This window comes from Diorhabda sublineata, chromosome X, assembly GCF_026230105.1.
Source record: "Diorhabda sublineata isolate icDioSubl1.1 chromosome X, icDioSubl1.1, whole genome shotgun sequence".
NCBI classification, from domain to species: Eukaryota; Metazoa; Arthropoda; class Insecta; order Coleoptera; family Chrysomelidae; genus Diorhabda; species Diorhabda sublineata.
The window spans coordinates 37,525,406-37,544,236 of record NC_079485.1 but is presented as its reverse complement, the minus strand read 5'-3'; the positions used below and the strand labels follow the sequence as shown (position 1 = coordinate 37,544,236).

The window sequence follows — 18,831 nt, the reverse complement described above, 5'->3', positions numbered from 1 at the left end:
TAATTTTTTATTAGAGGTACAATATGGGAATTATTCCCAGTCTATATAACACAAAAAGTCTAATAAATAGCATATGAAGTTTGAGATTAAATAAGGATTAATCACTAAATATATATTTCTCAACTTTTTGTACTATTCTTGATATGAATGAATTGATAATAGAAATTTAAACACTATTATGTTTTATTTACAATGTAATGACAATAGTCCAACAAAATCTGGAAATTTAAAAAGGTGTTGAAACTACAGAAAGTACTTGAATATATACAGCATCAAAAATGGAGATCAATAGAATATTGGGGCAAAGTATATTACCTAAAAAATAATGAAACTAATCAGTTTAATGTGATATATAGAAAAGGAAATTTTAAGATTTAACATTTTTTAAGTCTATTCGATGATTATTTAACATCTTGCATGTCAGAAACTCAATTATATATTTTGTTTTAAACAATCACCGTTAGAGAAAATTTCTTTATTATTAATGAGTTTTTTCAATATACTTTTCTCTCCGCTACTTTTGTAGGTAATTTTGAATGCTTATGCTACTGTTTAGAAGTTACCAAATTGATATTTCGAATTTGAAAATTTCTCTTGGTTACTTGTACGTATTTTTGTGTGAAACTATGAGCTTAAAATATTTTTTTTTTCAAAAAATTGAGCATATTATCAATAAAAATGTTTGTGTAAATTTGGTAAAAACTCACCATATTTCCATGTCTATTTTATTGCAGCCTGTTTCACTAAATAGTTGGATAACACTCGAAAATTCAGAAAATTTTAACATCTTAAAACTGCTGTTGTGATTTTTTTACAACAAAAGATAAAATATTTTTGAAATTCTTCAAATGTATAAGAAAAAAAATGTTAATGCTCAAAGTATACAATGGCGCAAAATATTTAAACATTAAAAATAATCAAATTTACTTTTTGAAGGTGATATTCTAATGAGAGGATCAATTATAATAAAATTTTGGCTATAAAAATATGTAAAAATGTTCATGGTAACATTTAAAAAGATACAGTTTAATTATATTAACTAAATAAATCTTATATTAAGCTGCTATAAAAAGTATGTAATCAATTTTTATTAAAATCTGTTTGAGCATCAAGCAACTAATTTTAATAAATTTATCACTTTTTTGAATATTCGGAGTGCTATTTATTATTCATTGGTATTTTTTTGCTAGAAAAAAGTTATCAGTTCATGCCATTCTTTACAGATGTGATCCAACGTTCAGTGTTGATAGAAGGAGTTCTCTTTCGAGCAAGATATTTGGGGTCTACCCAACTCGTATGCGAAGGCCAACCAACTAAAACCACAAGAATGATGCAAGCAGAAGAAGCTGTTTCTAGGATAAAGGTAAAGCATGAATTCTTTTTAAGTGGCACCCTTTATTTTGCTTTATCACTGTCTCGAACGTTTATGTTACTTTTCTAATTTTACAATCATTTCGATGTTTCAAAAATGTTATCGAACTTTCTGTAAACTACTACAAGTTAATTTGATTTCTTAGGAAGCTTCATGTAATATATAATTGTTGTATCCTCAAATACAATAATATATTTTGAAGTATCATTAATAGTGTCTATATAATACATCTACAACTTCCAACCTTTGCGTTAAATCTTTCTACGCATAATATGTTATTAAAAAATTACACAATTCTATAACTATTGTCTCACTATTTCAGTCAGTAGTAGTTAACAATTATCTGTCACATATTCACAAAATACATTTTCAATTTCTTTTCATTTAATCTAAAGGCCATAATATGGTGATCTAGCTTGCCATTAAGTTGGAATCACTATCTCAAATTGATATCTTAAACTATTGTTCAAAAATATCTGACCGAAAATATAATTTAATCAACAAAAGAGGTTAATTAAGGGGGTATTCTGGTCTAGAAGGTTAAATTTTAGGTATTTTTAAAAATAACGTAGAAAAATGTAAATCAAAATCAGAATTTCAATAAATTACAGGCCAGTAAAGTGGGGCCTACAAAAAAAGCGGTTGACACCCTGGTTGACATGATTTTAGCCCTTGTAGTGATCTGGAAACAAATTTAAGAAATTGTGAATCTGTATTGAAATCGCATTGACCTTAGCAAAAAAAAATGTTTTTGCTCCTTTTTTTGATCTTTTTGAATTTTTTAAAAATATTCCAAATTGAAATTTTCTAAAATCCAAGGCAGACGCAACAGAAGGATATATAAAAAAGATTTCCACCAATTTTCAAAGGAATCGGTCCGGTAAAACTCGTGTTAACAACTTCAAAAAAAGTAGTTTCGAGAATAACGCCTTTAAAGTTTGAGAAACAATACCAGTAGAATAACTCGTTCCACTTGGCCAGCTTATACGCTACGTCACAAAATCTACTGTTTCTCCGAAAATGAAAAAATCTATTCAGGTCTAAACTTTGAAAATAAGAAAAAAATTCGATTTTTTCAAATTTCTTGATCAGAATACCTCTCATTTTATTTGTTCTAATCTTCCTTCAATAATATGAGTTTGATGTTCTTTTCTCCATGTGGATTAAGATAACTTTTCTTAATTATTGTTTGTATATTAATATAATTAATATACAATATAATTATTATTAATTATAATTAAATATCGTTTGCGAGACTTCTGTGTTTATTATTATTTCCAAATAAACAGTGTTTCTAAAAGGGATCTTAAAGTTATTTTATGAATTAAAGAAAATATTGGATTTCATAATTTATTTTAAATTTGCAACATATAAGAAGGCTGATACCTTTGATTTGCCTCTCACCCACTCATACCCAATTACAATAAAAATTTGTGATAGATAATATTTTTATTTCTCAATATAGTCTCCATTGAGGTTAACACATTTTTTTCATAGATGGTCTAGCACTTCTAATGCGTTTCGAAATAAAGGTAGTTCAATTTCTGATTTACCGCACATACAACTTCATTATCCGAAAAAAATCGTTTACCACGCAATTGTTATTTAAGTGAGGATGCCCTGAAAGTGGACTATGGTTATCGACAACTTGCTGGTTGAGCTGGAAAGTTTAGAGGTGCACGGCGCAGGCTTTGCCGGTGATGTTACTATTCTGGTCCAAGGTTAGGACGTTAAAACAATGGCAAATAATATGTAAGGGGCTCTTAGAATATTAAGACTTAGACGTGGTATTTACAAAAAGAGTAAATTATTTGTGAGAGCTCCCTTGATCTTTAAAACAGAATTGAATTTCTCTTGTGAGTGCACTATTTCGGTGTCACGCTAGATAAGAAGCACAAATGGAGAATTCATATTTGAAAGCAGGTTCTTCAAGCAACCCCCGTTGGGGTTGCAGAAGGAAGATTGACAAAACGTGGATATTGAAACCCATTGTGGTTAGATAGATTTATATGGCCATCTTCGTCTCACTCTCTTTCACTATTCTCGAGCTTTTACTATAGGCACGTTTCAGACTTACCAGTTTCTAGATTATTTTGAGTCATAAATGAGTCAGAGGCGGAGCAAAGGTATCAGGCACGTATATAGAAATGTTACATTTGATTCAATGAATAACGCATACTAACAACAAGCAACAACTTAATATTAATAATCTACATCTACATGGAGATGTTATCATATTATAATACAACACAGTTTGTGGCTCCGACTTTCTAAGCGCCATTTATAACACTCAAAATACTTACCAACACCATACAGAAATAAATAGTCTATGTTTCTATACATTTCAAAAATTAATACACTGTTCTCTATTTTATTTCTTTTAATTTTAACAACTTGAATGTGTTAACCCCGTTTTTTTATCTGTTCAGTGCTTGTTCTGGGATTACGAAGTACCTACTAAATTTTCAGAATTTTGACATAAATTATTGTGGTGATCCATACATCTGAATATAATCACTGTTTGCATACTGCTATTTCTTATTCTTCCAATATATCATTAGCCTTTTATTCGTGATACTGTAAAATTTTAATTCACTTGTTTGTTCCACACAAACTATGATTCATCGCATCTACATTTAGCTGTGTAAGCCTGCTTGTTTCCCAGATTTTATTAGACCTTTCCTTTCGATTTTTCAATTTGAAAATATTTTGATATGTTCTTGTAAAAATACGAAACATGCTTCACTTTCACATTATGAATACTTAGTATTCTTACTAAAATGTTTTGTGAATCTAAACTTGTAGTAATATGCGGAAAAAATCATGCTGGTTTATTGCACTTTTTTTTGTGATGATAAATAGTAGAATCATAAATAAAATAATTTTAAATAAACGTGTATATTGCGTTAAAATACCCGATAATATATTCATTGATGAGTGATATTTTGTTCAATTAATTCCTATGTTCAATCGAATCTCGTCTTATTCTCAGCAGCACCTGATAATCACTAAAAAATTTGCTGTATAGATTTAGAATGTGAAAACTGTAAATATTGTGAATATAACTCTTCAGATGAATATTTTTAATACATACATTATTTTATAGTGTATTTTTTTAAATATTCTTGCAAAGTATGTCTAAAAATATATTTTAACTTAGATTAAAGGCCCCCTTAATAAATACACACCGTTAATGAGAATTTGACCAATATATTATTAGAATTAAAAAATGGAATCCACCCGTGGCTCAAATATATTTTTTTTTTTTCGTTTTAAAGCAGTTTACTGTTTAGTCATAAGGTTTTGCAGTTTCCTTTACAGTGTCGCTTGTCGATATATAAGAGTAAAAAAATATAAATCGGTGATTAATAAAATTACATAATCACCATTGAATTTGGTAAATATGATGACTTATTTAATATTTATAAAATTTACCGGTCAGTTTATGAAATCCCCAACTTTTAATGGGGAATGTGATAAATTCGGATTTAAATCAGATTTTTTTAACAAGTCTTGAAGTTTATAGTTATTCATTCCTTTATATCTGTAAAAGTAATAGAGATTTTAAACAGAATCATAAAATATAATTGAAGTAAATTTCATGCCAGAAGCTACACCTTTTATAAGTATGACATCATTTTTAACACTGATGGATAATCTAATCTAACCGCTGTTAGTTTTCTTAGTATCCATAATATTAAGTGATTTGGAATAAAAACGTAATTTTTCCAATAATTTTGAGCTTTCCAGAACTTTTTTTTTAAATAAATAATTGTATTAGAACAACTTATTTATTCCCTTGTTTTAACGAAGTGACGGGAGCTATACTACATCCCCTTTCCAAATTTAACCATAGAAAAAAATAATTTACTTCATCGTCGAACCAAACAATCCAGTCCAAACTTCTTTTGCAAATGTACAAACGATCCTATTCGTCCATATTTGGATTATTGCTAGCCACATTTGGAGCTCCAACTAACTCTGTGGATGCTCAACTCAATACAGAAGAGAGCAATCCGATTTATAGACGATCCAGAGTTGACCAGAAACTTGGACAGCTTTGAAAAAGGTCGCCGACATGACTCTGTTTTACCGACACTACCACGACAGTTCCTCTTCCGAGCTGTCCAACACCGAGTTCGGCTGTAGACGTCCAGAACTTCAATTTATCGGGACTCCTTCTTTTGGAGAAGTACAGGCCTGTGGAATCAGCTACCAAGAAGATTAAGATCAATATCCACAAACACTTCCGCACGACAGACACCACTCGAACGACTCGAGTGTAATAGGGTTTACCCTCTTGTGCTTGCTTTTTACTTAAAAAAATAACAAATATAGTTCCAAGAAACAATAAATGAATAAATAAATGAAATGAAGATAGTAATTGTACTTAAAAGGAATTACTAACCTGTTGAAGTGACAAATTCGTGATTGAAAACAAAATAACCTTCGTCTATTGAACCGTTTGAGAGGTGGGTGATTCAAGTTGCCAGCGAATCAACAGGTCGAGTTTCATTAATCCGGTTGCCAACACGTTGCAGGCTGGTTGGAAATCAGTTGCCCCGTCTGTAGATCCTCATTCAAATACAAAAGTTGTTACTCATTGCAAACTGGTTAATGATTTGCATCATATATGAGTTTCTTTTGACTCGATCCGTGTGTATTCAGCCTATGGTGTTTCCTCTAGTATACGTTATATGTAAAAAGAACGTTGATGATCCGGAATTGTTATTTAATCAAACTCTTTGAATTTAGTGAGAAATCAACGACAAGACATTGATTTCTTTTTGAATGTGGACTTTGAAACTACTGCGCCGCTATAATTAATTAACGAAGTAAGGAAAGATATTCGGCGAAAAACATAAAAGGTCAACTAGCATGCTATATAGCATGCAAATCAGAGAAATATCTAAAAGAGGAGAATTTGCCGGCAGATGGCCAAAATTCTGGGTCCCATAGGAGTCCCAAACAAGCATCACAATAAAATACTATATGTATATAGGGAGTCTTTGATCTGTGTTTTTAATATAGTTTTTTGAAAACGAATAATGGCACAATTTCAATGACCTAGGAGGTAAAGACCAATATAATATCATAAACCAGTTACGGGAAATTTCTAAAATAAAATTATTAACATTATTTGTTCCAAAATAAAATCTATTCTTTTCTTCCCAAAGTTTATATAAATAACGATTTATTTATATTTTTTTTATCTTCAGCTTTTTAGAAATTATGAGACGCTTAATTATGTAAAAATATAAGTATACACTCGATATATTCATTATATTTATACAAATTTTATTGCATACGAAATACTGGAGTATACAATGGGGTGTCATTTGATATTGATAATTAACAATTTCATATTAAAGTAATATCGTGTTTCTCGTCACTGAGGTATAGAATTATCAGTTAATCCGTTAGTTTTTAGTTAGTATTTGTATTCCAACTTTTTTGGCGTGGTTATATTAAAATCTTTTAAAACTTCAGATGAGACGGTATCAATAATCACGTTTTTTATTTTACAATCCTGTAAATAAACCTTTCATATAAAATCTGTGCTATTATGCATTTTCAAATAAAACTAATTACATTTTGAACCACTTCATTAAAAATTGATGGAGATTATAGTCATTTTATCGAGACATATCAATTCCTTAATGATCATGTGTGATATATCGTCATGTATGTACCAAATGAACTAGAAGGTTGTTATAAAAAAATGTTTGTATGAATTTTTTGACAAATGAGCGTACTATATTTTCGTGGCTGCAAATAACAATGCAGTCAACAGGAGTGACAAAAATTTTTCAATTTTTGAAATTTTTATAAAGCAATCAAACTATAATAATGAAAAGTCAGTTTAAAACGTAAATTTTAATGTACATAACAAAGCATGTCTAAATTAGTGTCAGCCATGATAAAGCATTTTTGTGTTACCCATATTCGAAACAAAAACCAGGTATGGAGGCATGTCACAGCACGAAACAAATATCCATTTTTCATATGAAGGGTTTTGGTAATTTTTCAACATTATTTTCCAATATTGATAAAATCCACTTTCAAAACTAGTGTTATCATGGTTGTATTCAGTACAGCCACCCCAAACTTATGTCACACTTTCTATTCGTGTAATTACCTCTGTTGAATATGTTTGAAACTGTATTGTTAACAATTGTTAAGTCACGCTTTTGAAATATCCGTCCACTCTTTGTCAAAGACCTAAACTAATTAATAAATAAGAATTTACATAAAATATTTTGGTTACACTGAAAAGTTGATCATTTTAAATATCGTCTACTTACGTTATTAAAAACAGAAAATCGTTACGGAAATTTCGGAGGGGACATATATCCCTCCTGGTCAGGCAACTGTTCGTTGTTTGTGCTTTTTTTGAAAATGACGACTTCGAAATCTAAAAATTCAAATACCGGGAGGGCAACTACAAACGGCCGCGGGCCATATCTCAGGAACGGTTTTCAGACTTTGTTATATTTTTTCCTTGAAGCTGTAAAACAATTATTCCTGAAATATGGCCGATAGCCGTTTGTAGTTGCCCACCCGGTACATTTATGTTTATTTAATGGATGCTTTCTGTTACTCCCTTTGTTGGATATTCACGAGGGCAGTTTTAAGGAAGAGTAACTTTTTCAAAGTTGACAACACTTTTGCTTCATTATATTATATGTTTCCTTTATGTTTCTAAACTTTAGTTATTTACTATTACCACTCCAATTCCCATTTACTTAGTGAACGTGGGATAGCTAATAAAGTTATATTTTAACCGAAAATGTACGCAATATTTTGCATGTAATGCTACATATGAAAAACTGTCTGCAAGGTGGGTGTGGCGATTGCTTAATGCTAAGCAAAAGCTCACTCCTATGTAGAGGATATTATACCCTAAATTAAAAATAAAAACGGAACATTGGACCGAGGAACGTGCTCTCAAGAATGTAAAAAATGTTTTTTCGTTAAAAAATATCGTGACCACAATTTTTGGTGATTTTAAAGGTTTAGTCTCTATTGATTGCTTAAGAGAAGGGATAGAGGTAACTGGCTAATATTACGCTGATTTGCTGACACGTTTTATTGTAGAACTTAGGAAAAACGATTTCATTGGTTCGCTATTGTAGAAAAGTTATCGAACTGGATTACCATTTATTGTCTGATCTGCCATATTTATTGAATTGATGCTCACTAATTACTTTCTGTTACCAAATTTCGAAAGCTGGCTTACATTTAGTGGCAAGCGCTTCCTAACAAATGAAGAAATGATGGCAAAGAAAAACGCCTATTTTGCTAAATTTCCCAAATGTTATTTTGTTGAATGGGTTGAAAAAACTGGAACTTGCTGTGAAATTATATATTTTTTCGACCTTCTGTATTGGAAAGTTCCTCTTCTCTCAAACCGCCCTCGTATGTTGCAGTATTGCTCAGTTTCGTATTATATTTTTTATACAGTTTGCAACTAGATGTTTTGTTAAACAATAATGTTTTCAATGTGCTATTTTTTTATTAATACTCGTGCTCCTCTCCTCCACTTTCAATTATTGTGCCTATGGTGCACGCTTTACAGTTTCATACAGTTGCAGAATTCTAAAAATAATAATAATAATAATAATAATAATAATAATATTGGTACTGTCTATAAGTATAACCTTTTAACAATTTGTTATTTTTGCAGAATATGATAAAAATGATAAAAAGTCGGAACGAATCTAATAATTTAAAGTTATCAATAAATGTTTTTGATGTTTTGTAATTCGTAATGCAATTAGAATAAAAGTAAAATAATTAGAATTAGAATGAAATATTGTTTAGAATATTCTAGAATAAAATGGATTATTTTTGGCACACCTAGTCATCGGAAATTTAAAATTTGTCATTTTTATTATATACTTTATATTGGATATTCTGAGAAATATAATAATACTTTATACAGGGTGCTCCGAGAGTTGACGCAAAGAATTCGGGAATGAGTAGATGATGTGAAAATAATGCTGAGACAAAAAAATTCTCATGCGACCTTTAAATAGGCATTTAAAGTTGTGAAATCAGAACTTAAATTCAAGTATATTTTCTAGATAATATATTCGAGCATTATGAATTTTTAATAGATGATTACGTATGTCCATGTAGGGTGTTTGACGGAATAAATTATTCTACACTACTATCTGAAGGCCAGGGACGGTTCATGCTCTATGGTTAACAATCCATACCTTTTACAGGGACAACCTGTACAATCTAGAGATAGCAAAAATGAATTTTTCAATCGATTTTTCAACAAAAACGTACTCTTTGTTTAACTCGATGAAATTTATGGTTTAGGAGATATGTAGATTTTTAGATCGTTGTACATAAAGAGATATTCTGAAGAAAATTATAAAAAATTGTAATTATTTATTGAAAATACTTTAAGGAGGTATTAAAATACAATCAAATATTTCTTGAAGAACTAATGAATAAATAAATAAACATTTGTACTACATATTATCAGTGGATTAAAATATAAAAAATAAAATTTTTCCTAATACGTGGATTGGTCGAGGAGGTTCATTTGCAAGGCCACCACTTTCCCTTGAATTAAATACAATTGACTAATTTTTTTGGAGATATCTTAAAATCTTGGTATATGCAACACGGGTAAACACAAGGAACGAAATTATCGATAGAATAAACTTCCATTGTGACGCTATAAGGCAGAATCTTTGATTGCTCTTCCATGTTCAAAAAAATATCCTCCGCAGATTCCGGAAGTGTGTAAAAGTGCAAGGTGCCCATATCGAACATTCATTATATTTTTTTGGTTTTTATTTGATAAGTTGTAAGTTAACCAACTAACTATGTTCGACGGTTTCCTTGACATGTACAATACTATAAATTTTATCGAGTTAAACAAAGAGTACATTTTTGTTGAAAAATCGATTGGAAAATTAAGTTTTTGCTATATTTAGACTGTACAGGTTGTCCCTGTCAAAGATGGATTGTTTACCATTAGTCATGAGCCGCCCCTACTCATATAGTAGTGTAGAATTATTCATTCTCGTTTTTTTTTGCACCAAGTCCCGGAACACCCTGTATATTCGAAAGCAGTACAAGCGCAGTTATTTGCAGATGACATATCAAGCTGAAAATAGTCAACAAAGCTCTTGATCTGTTATAAGAGATTATTTGGAAGATAATCTAAATCCAAAGCTCCCCAACTGTTTTTCCCCCTAGACCACTTTCAAAATATCAATGCTTCCATTTTAGGCGTATGCCTAAAAATTCTCAAATAATGTGACGATGTAAATTTACGTAGACCCCTGTCCAGTATCTCGTCGACCCTTGAGGTTTCACCTGGACCACTTTGGTAATCACTGATTCTAGATGATTTATTGATAACGAAACACAATTTTATATTAGATACTATAAAAATATAAAATAAAAATTTGACTTTCTTCACACTAAATTGAATGATACCATTATATTGGGCCTATGATAAATTGTAGAATTCTGCCACAGGATAATAAGGTCTTTCAAGCGGAAATGTCTATGTCAATCTTCGGAACTTACTAAATGTATTTCCCACTTATAAATCCGAAGGTAGCTGATTAAATGATTTTTTGGTGCTGAATATGCTGGAATTTTTCACCAGATCAGAAATGTCCAAATTATTTCTTCTAGTAGGGTAGGCATGAATGAGTTTCTCAGTTGAGTTGTGAAAGTGTTTGCGAACCAAACAAACCAATTCTAAAATGAAAAGATCGAGGAGAGTTGGAATTTTGTGTTTTTTAAAATATTCTTTAATTCGTTATGCGTTTTACTACCCAAACCAAAAATATAACGAATAGTTCTTTTTTGTAATTTGAAGAGGTGCAAACTACAAGACATCCAGAAAGGCAAACCATACCGAAGATGCGACTCGAAAAACGAGTTGTGAATTGTTAAAGCAGTACGAGAATCGAGCTGTTCAGAAACAAATTTAACCGCAAAACAAGTAGAGAATAATTTTCTACATGTACAGAGCAGTAGAGCTCCTTTATAGGATGAAACTAAAGTTTTCTCGGTGTTCAGTGATCTCAGAATGTAAATCTTGTATATATGGACACTCCAGTTTACACTGGTGTCATCTGCGAATGAAGTGAATTTACCATTAATTCGTAAGTCTGTGACTTGATTATTGAATAAATAAAGAACTTGACTCTGAGACACACCGCTGCTAGTTGGCAATTTACTTCAAATTTCACCATTAGCTCTTACCAATTGTTTTCGACATTCAAGGTAAGATACAAACCATTTTACGGGAACACCTCGGATGTCATAATATTCTAGTTTGTTAATCAGAATTTCATGATCAACACCAGAACTTAGCGAAATCACAAAAAACTGAAGCCATGATTACAGTCTGGTAAGATGGTATTTGGATTAGGAATATCATAGTATTGACGATTGAAACGTTTTGATGCAGAATGAGATAATACTTCTCCAGACACATTTGAAAAAGAAGGGAAAGTTGCAAAATCGGATATTTCATTGTCAGGAAGCTCGGGGCAATTATTGCCTTAAATTTTCATTTTTTTATTATGAATAATAACAAACAAGATTAGCAAAGCTTCTGTTAACACTATTGAAAGGGTTTTCGTTTGCTATATGGTTAGTTTAAAATGATCAGTCATATTGTTCTTGGGAAACTTTACAACCCTTAATATTCAAATTTCCAAACGTTACTGGTCTACGTTTGACCGTTCCAACAGCACTTTATATGTCAAAGTGCGAAATGTCGTCAGTAGTTTTTAAAATTAAATAATATACATGATTTAGTTAAAAACAATTTATATTTTTTGTAATATAACACTTTTTCTAATATGAAAATAAATTCACATACTTTTCTATCTATTGGTTGACATTTAATTTTTGCGTTTGGTTTTTGGAAATCAATTTGTAATTTATTGAACGTACTTATTAATTAGAAGAAATAATGTAAATCGATCCTGATCGTATTGCAGCTTCGATTGTATTTCAATAGGACTTTCTAACGACTCAAGACAGTATTAATATTATTATTTATATCGCCATTAGTAATACATCTCATGTTAAATTCGTTGGAGTTTTTTTACTAGATCAAAATGGTTAGGTTAGGTCGTATGCTCGATAAAATTTCAATTAATATTATTTTGAATAGGAATATCTCATTTTTTATTTAATTACGAAAATAGAGGCTGATTTATAAACTTTGCCATCGTGCACTGGCAACATAGTTTTCTATTCATATTATTTGTGTTAAAAAAAGAATGAGGTATTCGGATAATCTATTGGCGAAAAATTGAAAAACTATATCAACTATAGTATTATGTTGTCAATTCAATCAAATTTAATTAGCTGTTTGCTACGAAGACTATGAGCGCCGATCAACAAAAGATAAAATTGGTTTATCCTAGAAAAGCACAAGCGCTGGGTCTGATTAAGAATCACATAGCAGTGGAATTTCTAAAAGCTAATGCGTTTCAATTTTATCTGGGAAAGAACGGTGAATGCAGTTGGCATCAGAATATCAAGTTTATGAATCAGCCTTAATTTTTTATTTATTTTAATTCCTAAATGTGTTATCTGTTTAACTAAACACATCATCACATCACCGTCATTCAGAAAGTATGGAAAATTTCTGTCTAGCGCCACTTTTTTTGGACTTTCAATCGGTGTTCATCCATACTGCCGTTTCTTTAGACTTTTTTAGACAATTGAAAATCCCGACAGGGAGCTACGGTTGGTAATACGACTTTTGATGGAAAAATCCCAAAACCTGTGAAAATTTATTGGCAAGTAAATAATGTGATGAATGAAGATTCTACCCGGAAATTGTCCGACTTGGACGCTTAAACATTGTGATTTACGAATTAGTCGCTGAAGTTATTGAAAGGATTCGTGAAAACGACCGTTTCACAATAGTACTAATTTAGCGCAGTTTCTCACAACTTTCATGGCTAAAGATAAAGGAATTACACATTTTGGTGAGAATGTGTGCCAAAATTGATTACAGACCATCATGAAATTAAGTGAATAGGGACAGCTTTGACATTTCTGAACATCTACAGCAGACATGGAAAAGGTAAAGACAAGAGTGGCTCTAAAGAATGGTTTTAAAAAAATTTAGTTTCGAGTCTCAAAAGAATTTTGCATCCCAGAGAAATACTGTGCCAAACCACAGGTCAGGGTTAACCATGCCAAAAGTTTTTCGGTCGGTTTCAATCTATTGCTGGACTGGACTGGCCTAAACCCTACTAAAACTATGTTCAACCAATTGTTTCTCTATTTGAATGAAATTGGGATAAGGCCTCTTTTTGGCGTTGACGTCCTTAAGGATAGTCTGAGTCGTAACTCCTGTTTGTTGGGCGACAAGAAGTGTATTTTTACCTATAAAAATGTTGTTTGAGCTCCATAGATTGACAATAGTTCTCTAATTAACGGATCATACCTTACCAAACTTAGCATTCGTATACAATGAATCCAATGGGATAATTCCCATTTATTTTTCAAGCGTTGGGAAAGTTTTCTCGTTATTTAACTCTGAATTATGAAGTGATTTATTAAAAGAGTCGGCATGTAAATCGAATTTGGAGACAACGTGTCTGATTAAAAGTGAATACTTGATAATGAACATACGATTAGTATTACCCGTAATAAGTGAAATATCGCCAAAATAGTAAAAACGATGTTTTTTCAGATAAAAATACACTTTTCGTCGCCTAGCAGGTAACAATTAAGACTCCGACAGTTCAATTTGAGCTATTTGGACTACCCCTTGGTAGTCAATACCAAAAAGTGTAAATTATGAAAACAAATATAAAATAACTAATATAGAGTTTAAGTCTAAATAACGGCTTGAAGCCAGCCGAAAAGTCTGTTGACACCAAATGGTCATCTCTAATTTTGCTAGGTGGGATCCTTTGCAAGTGGTCGATCCACAACTATCTCTTTGGAGTCCCATATGTGGTACCGGAAAGGAATAAACCAAAATGATGCCGGCGGCAGCATTTCTCGTTGATGAAAAAATCCCAGAAATTCATTAAACAACTGAACAATACTTTCAAACCATGCGCTGTTTAAAACAGGTACCAAGGTAGTCCTAAATTTTGTTTTTACATAAAAATATCCGACATCACTCACGCACTCCTCAATTCGCTCAAATGGCTGAAAAAAGTTGATAGTAACGCAACACTTTGACAACGACAAGAAGCTGCGGGTACGCGTTACTTAAATCGCTTACAGCACAGCTTTATTATAATTAGAAGTTGTAAAATATAGTGAACTAAAATTTTTATTTCGTGTCCTCTCGGATATTCCTTTCAAAATGAAAAAAATTCTTTTATGCGTTACATTTGATTTTATTATATCAAAAAATACATAATGTATGCTGTGATGTATTACTTTTGGTTCAAATTACATTAAATAGGAAAAATATAAATGTCTGCAATTACGAGTCCCCATATTCTTTGGTTGGTTGCCTGTTACATGTTTTACCTAGATATCACTATGCCGCACTCCTCTTCCATGGCTTTGGATGTTTCTTATAATGTAAATAGAAATGCACTAAAGGCGTTTAATCAATGACCTTTTTAACTTTACATGTACAATACAGTTATGAAAAATATTTTGCAGAACATCAATGCAAATTGCTCCACAAACTAAAATAAAATTTACTAGTGGTAAATTTGTAATTAACTACAATCTTGTGACAAAAACGTTCGGTTAATGGTCCATTAACGTAAATCAAATAACTTTACTGTCTTTGGAAATAATCACCCTCCATAACTTTACCCCCCTGAGATCTGTTATACGTGTCCTAGAAACTTTGCAAGAAGTCTTTTTTTGAGATGGAGCTCAAAACCATCTTTCCTTTTAACTCGAGTTTGAGACAGAAAGTTTGAAGAACGGTTAATTTTCATCACCTCCTGTTTTTCCAGGAAATGTTTAATGGTCTTGGTTGTGAGAGTGAGCATTTTTGTGAGCCAAAAACCATGAATCTTGTGCGTACTGGGGTCGTACCCATGAAACAAAACTCTCTGGTAGAAATACCTTGACTATCAGAAAAGGTAACGAATATCGATTTGATGCTTGACTTTCCATCTACATGATTGAAGAGAAAGTTATTCCAATGTTTGATATTTAGTTTCGGAGTCATACCTGAATTAACAGGACTTATCCTCAGTGACAATACAGTTCAAGACATTTGGTGTCACATTCGACGTGTAGACTAAGTCCTGTGAAGCTTCTAAATGGATCAGTTTCTGATATTTTCAATAATTGTTCCACTCACTCAATGTTTCCGGAGAACTACCTTCCTTGAGGGTAAATGTATTCATCGATGCTTAGGGACTACGGAGAGGTGTAGCATATTTATTCACCCTAGTACTAGAGCTGGATTGACAATAGATATTTCAGGTCCGATTACAAGTACTAACAAACTCCGTATAACTGAATCTAAGACTATCTTACGATCGTTATTAGTCTGTTAATAGATGTTGCATTCAAATTTGCATAAAATGTAAAAATTGCAATTTATCTCGTAAGAACCAGTGAAACAAGTTGCTGAACAAGTTAAATAAGTGCTGGAAATGCTCGGACTAATTTTGAATGCGTTAAAATACATAAACGTTTGGACCGGAATAAATGGAAATTTAATGGGTACTAAATATTTGAGAGTTACTTCAAAATCAAATTATTCCTACGATGTTTCGAATATTTCTTACTGTTAAATTTGAGGCGATTCCGTTTCAGCAAGACGGTTGTTCGTCTTTTCGATTCTTTTTTATTTCAAACCATTATTTCAAAAGATTTATAAATTTTATAAGCTAAATTATCTAAGACATGCTTTGTAACTGATAATATCAGTAAATTATGATTCAAAATTCTCAATTTTGTGGACTTGACGGACACCTTCCCGCTCTTGTTTTGATATTGGTCGATTTCGATTCCGTTAAACAGAGTACTCGAGGAGTGAAGTGGGAATCAAGTGAACAGTTAAGTTTCTTATAATTTATTGCGACGTTCTCTTGAAATTTTAACTGGTAGATCGGATATTAGTTGAACATTTGTTGTGCATAATATTTTTCAAAACCGTATATGGAGGGTTTAGAGTAGATAAAGAAATATTCGAAAGTGTGATAGAGGTAAACCTTGCAGGAGGTATCTAACCAAATGATTCAAAGTTATGGGCAATGCTATGCACCAAGCTGTCCTGAAAGTGCTAGTATCGAAGACAATTCACAGGTAGACCCAGAGCTTGGAATGCTTACTCAACATTCCGTACAGCCACAATCTATGGGTGAGATTTGTATTTATAGATAGTTATTAAAAAACCATTATTTGTTTTTCCTATTTTTGAGTAATACTGTATATAAAAATGAACATTGAATGTTCGGTTTGATTCACTACCAAAGTTCAATAATTTTAATTCCAATATAAAAAGCAGACGAAATGTCTATAACTGTATGCAAAAAACTCACTCAAAAGAAAAATAATATTCCAATACTAATATTGTCACTGTTATCCATGAATGTGAAAGCTTCCTTTAAATATACAAAAATCTTTTAATTTAGTTCTTTCCAGAACTCACATTATGCAGCATTCATACATGACGGATTCATACTATTCTCTACTTTTCAAATCATTTACATTTACGATATATATTGTTTGCTTCCATCGCAATACGTCTTTCTAGTAATGAAAGATTAACACGCAAAAAAAGCTGTTCCGGTTTTTACTCTTATCTAAATAATCCATCAGCTCCAGATCTTCAATTTTTTCGACGTAGGACAAACTCCCCGCTCGCATATATGTTTATCTTACTATCGTGTGGTGGAAACAACGCCTCATATATCGGGTAACCGTGGAGACCATGAAAAACAAGTCTATTGTAGCCAATCCAGCTATGGGATAGATTTATTTCTAGCTAATCACTTACTTGGTGATTCAAGTGATGCGGGGCACTGTCCTACCGAAAGTTATTTTCTTCCGAACTAAGGAAAGAGTTGTGTAGTATCAAAATAGGAAGTACCCGTTACAGTTCCTCGCTCGACGCTTTCTTCACTATTTCTTGGTCATCATGTACTCTTTTCTTTACAAAGACAGTTGGATTTAAACTAATGATGATGATATATGGATGCTATTATCAGAGATCAATCAGAACGCGTGTTGTTCTCTAGTCGTCATCTTTGCTACTAGCGCATTCTAACGAAATGCGGCGGAAACATTGTTATAAATAATTAATCTCATGTGCAATTTGTTTTTCTGTGGTCAAAATTGCGAAACTCTATAGGGTACAGCAAATATTTGGAAAAGCATCGTCCAAAGAATTCGCAAAATCTATAGCATTCTGTTAGCCATTTTTATAGCATTAAATAAAAGTTTTGTATTGTCTATAGTCATTATTTGACTATAATCTATTTATAAATGAATTTTCTCTCGATGTACTACGTTAGTTGCCATTAACCCTGCTGTAATTGCAGTATCATTGTAACCAGTTTCCTTTTCAGGTAGCTTTGTTGCGTTTCATCTTTCCTACTGGGGAAATACATTGAAATAGATTTATTTTCGACACGTTGCAGGTCGGACTCAAATCACAGTTCAAAGCGATCTGCGGTTATATCCTCGTGATGGTTGTCAGTTCTTTTAGACACATTGATTATGCTAGAAATTCACTGTCGCTATTGGTTCTTATTAACTTCTAAATCTTTAAGAACAGCTTTCCACTGCTAACGATGTTTGATGCAATCCATATGATTGTGTTTCTTTTATATATTAAATTTTTCGATTTCGTTTTTCCGGGTTAATCTTGGCAGGGTTGATATGGGAAGATGACACACCTGTCCTACTTCCACTTCAACTATAAGAATACCACTATTTTATCCTTGGCCCTATGATTGCACACGGCAGGATTGACCGCTCCCGGACTAGAAGTAACTAAATACCTAGTAGAAAATAGGTAAAATTAAATAGATTCTCTCAAACAAAATACAGTCGTGAAGATCAACCAATGAGTTTGTCTCCCTTTGATTTGTCACGTGCCCTTTCCCTCTTGATATGGGGTCGTAATCTAATTATCGATCGAAGCTATGATTTAAAACAGATTTATGATGCTTTTAATTAGTGGCATCAGATACTCTATTATAGAGGTTTGATGAGCAAAAATATATTGAAATTTTGCATACGGTATAGATATTACCACTTTTTTTTTATCTGAAAAAATTAAGTGGCTTCAGCAATTTAGCTCTCAAAAATATTAATACTTCTCAAAAAGTGTGTACAATATCGTTAAGGTAAATAGAATGGAACAAAATATCAGTCTCAATACAAGTCTTCGTTATCTGAAAAGTTTCCGATGTAACAAAAAAACATAACATTTTTTCCGTATCATTTTTACTCAGGATCCTTTTAAGTCTATTCAATTTTTCCAGCGATAATCTTACCCCTTTAAC

The 18,831-nt window shown here is 31.7% G+C and overlaps 1 protein-coding gene across 14 annotated transcripts in view; it reads left to right on the top strand.

Moving 5' to 3' along the window:
• The window catches only part of LOC130450837 (amyloid-beta A4 precursor protein-binding family A member 2), a 63,402-nt gene that overhangs the window by 32,185 nt on the left and 12,386 nt on the right, over nucleotides 1-18,831 (top strand). For 12 of the 14 annotated variants that reach the window (XM_056789504.1, XM_056789502.1, XM_056789497.1 and 9 more), the window contains one exon: nucleotides 1,224-1,363. In XM_056789504.1, coding sequence (XP_056645482.1) covers nucleotides 1,224-1,363 — 140 coding nt within the window. The remainder of the gene's footprint in view (nucleotides 1-1,223; nucleotides 1,364-18,831) is intronic. The other 2 variants (XM_056789500.1, XM_056789494.1) reach the window with 1 other exon arrangement.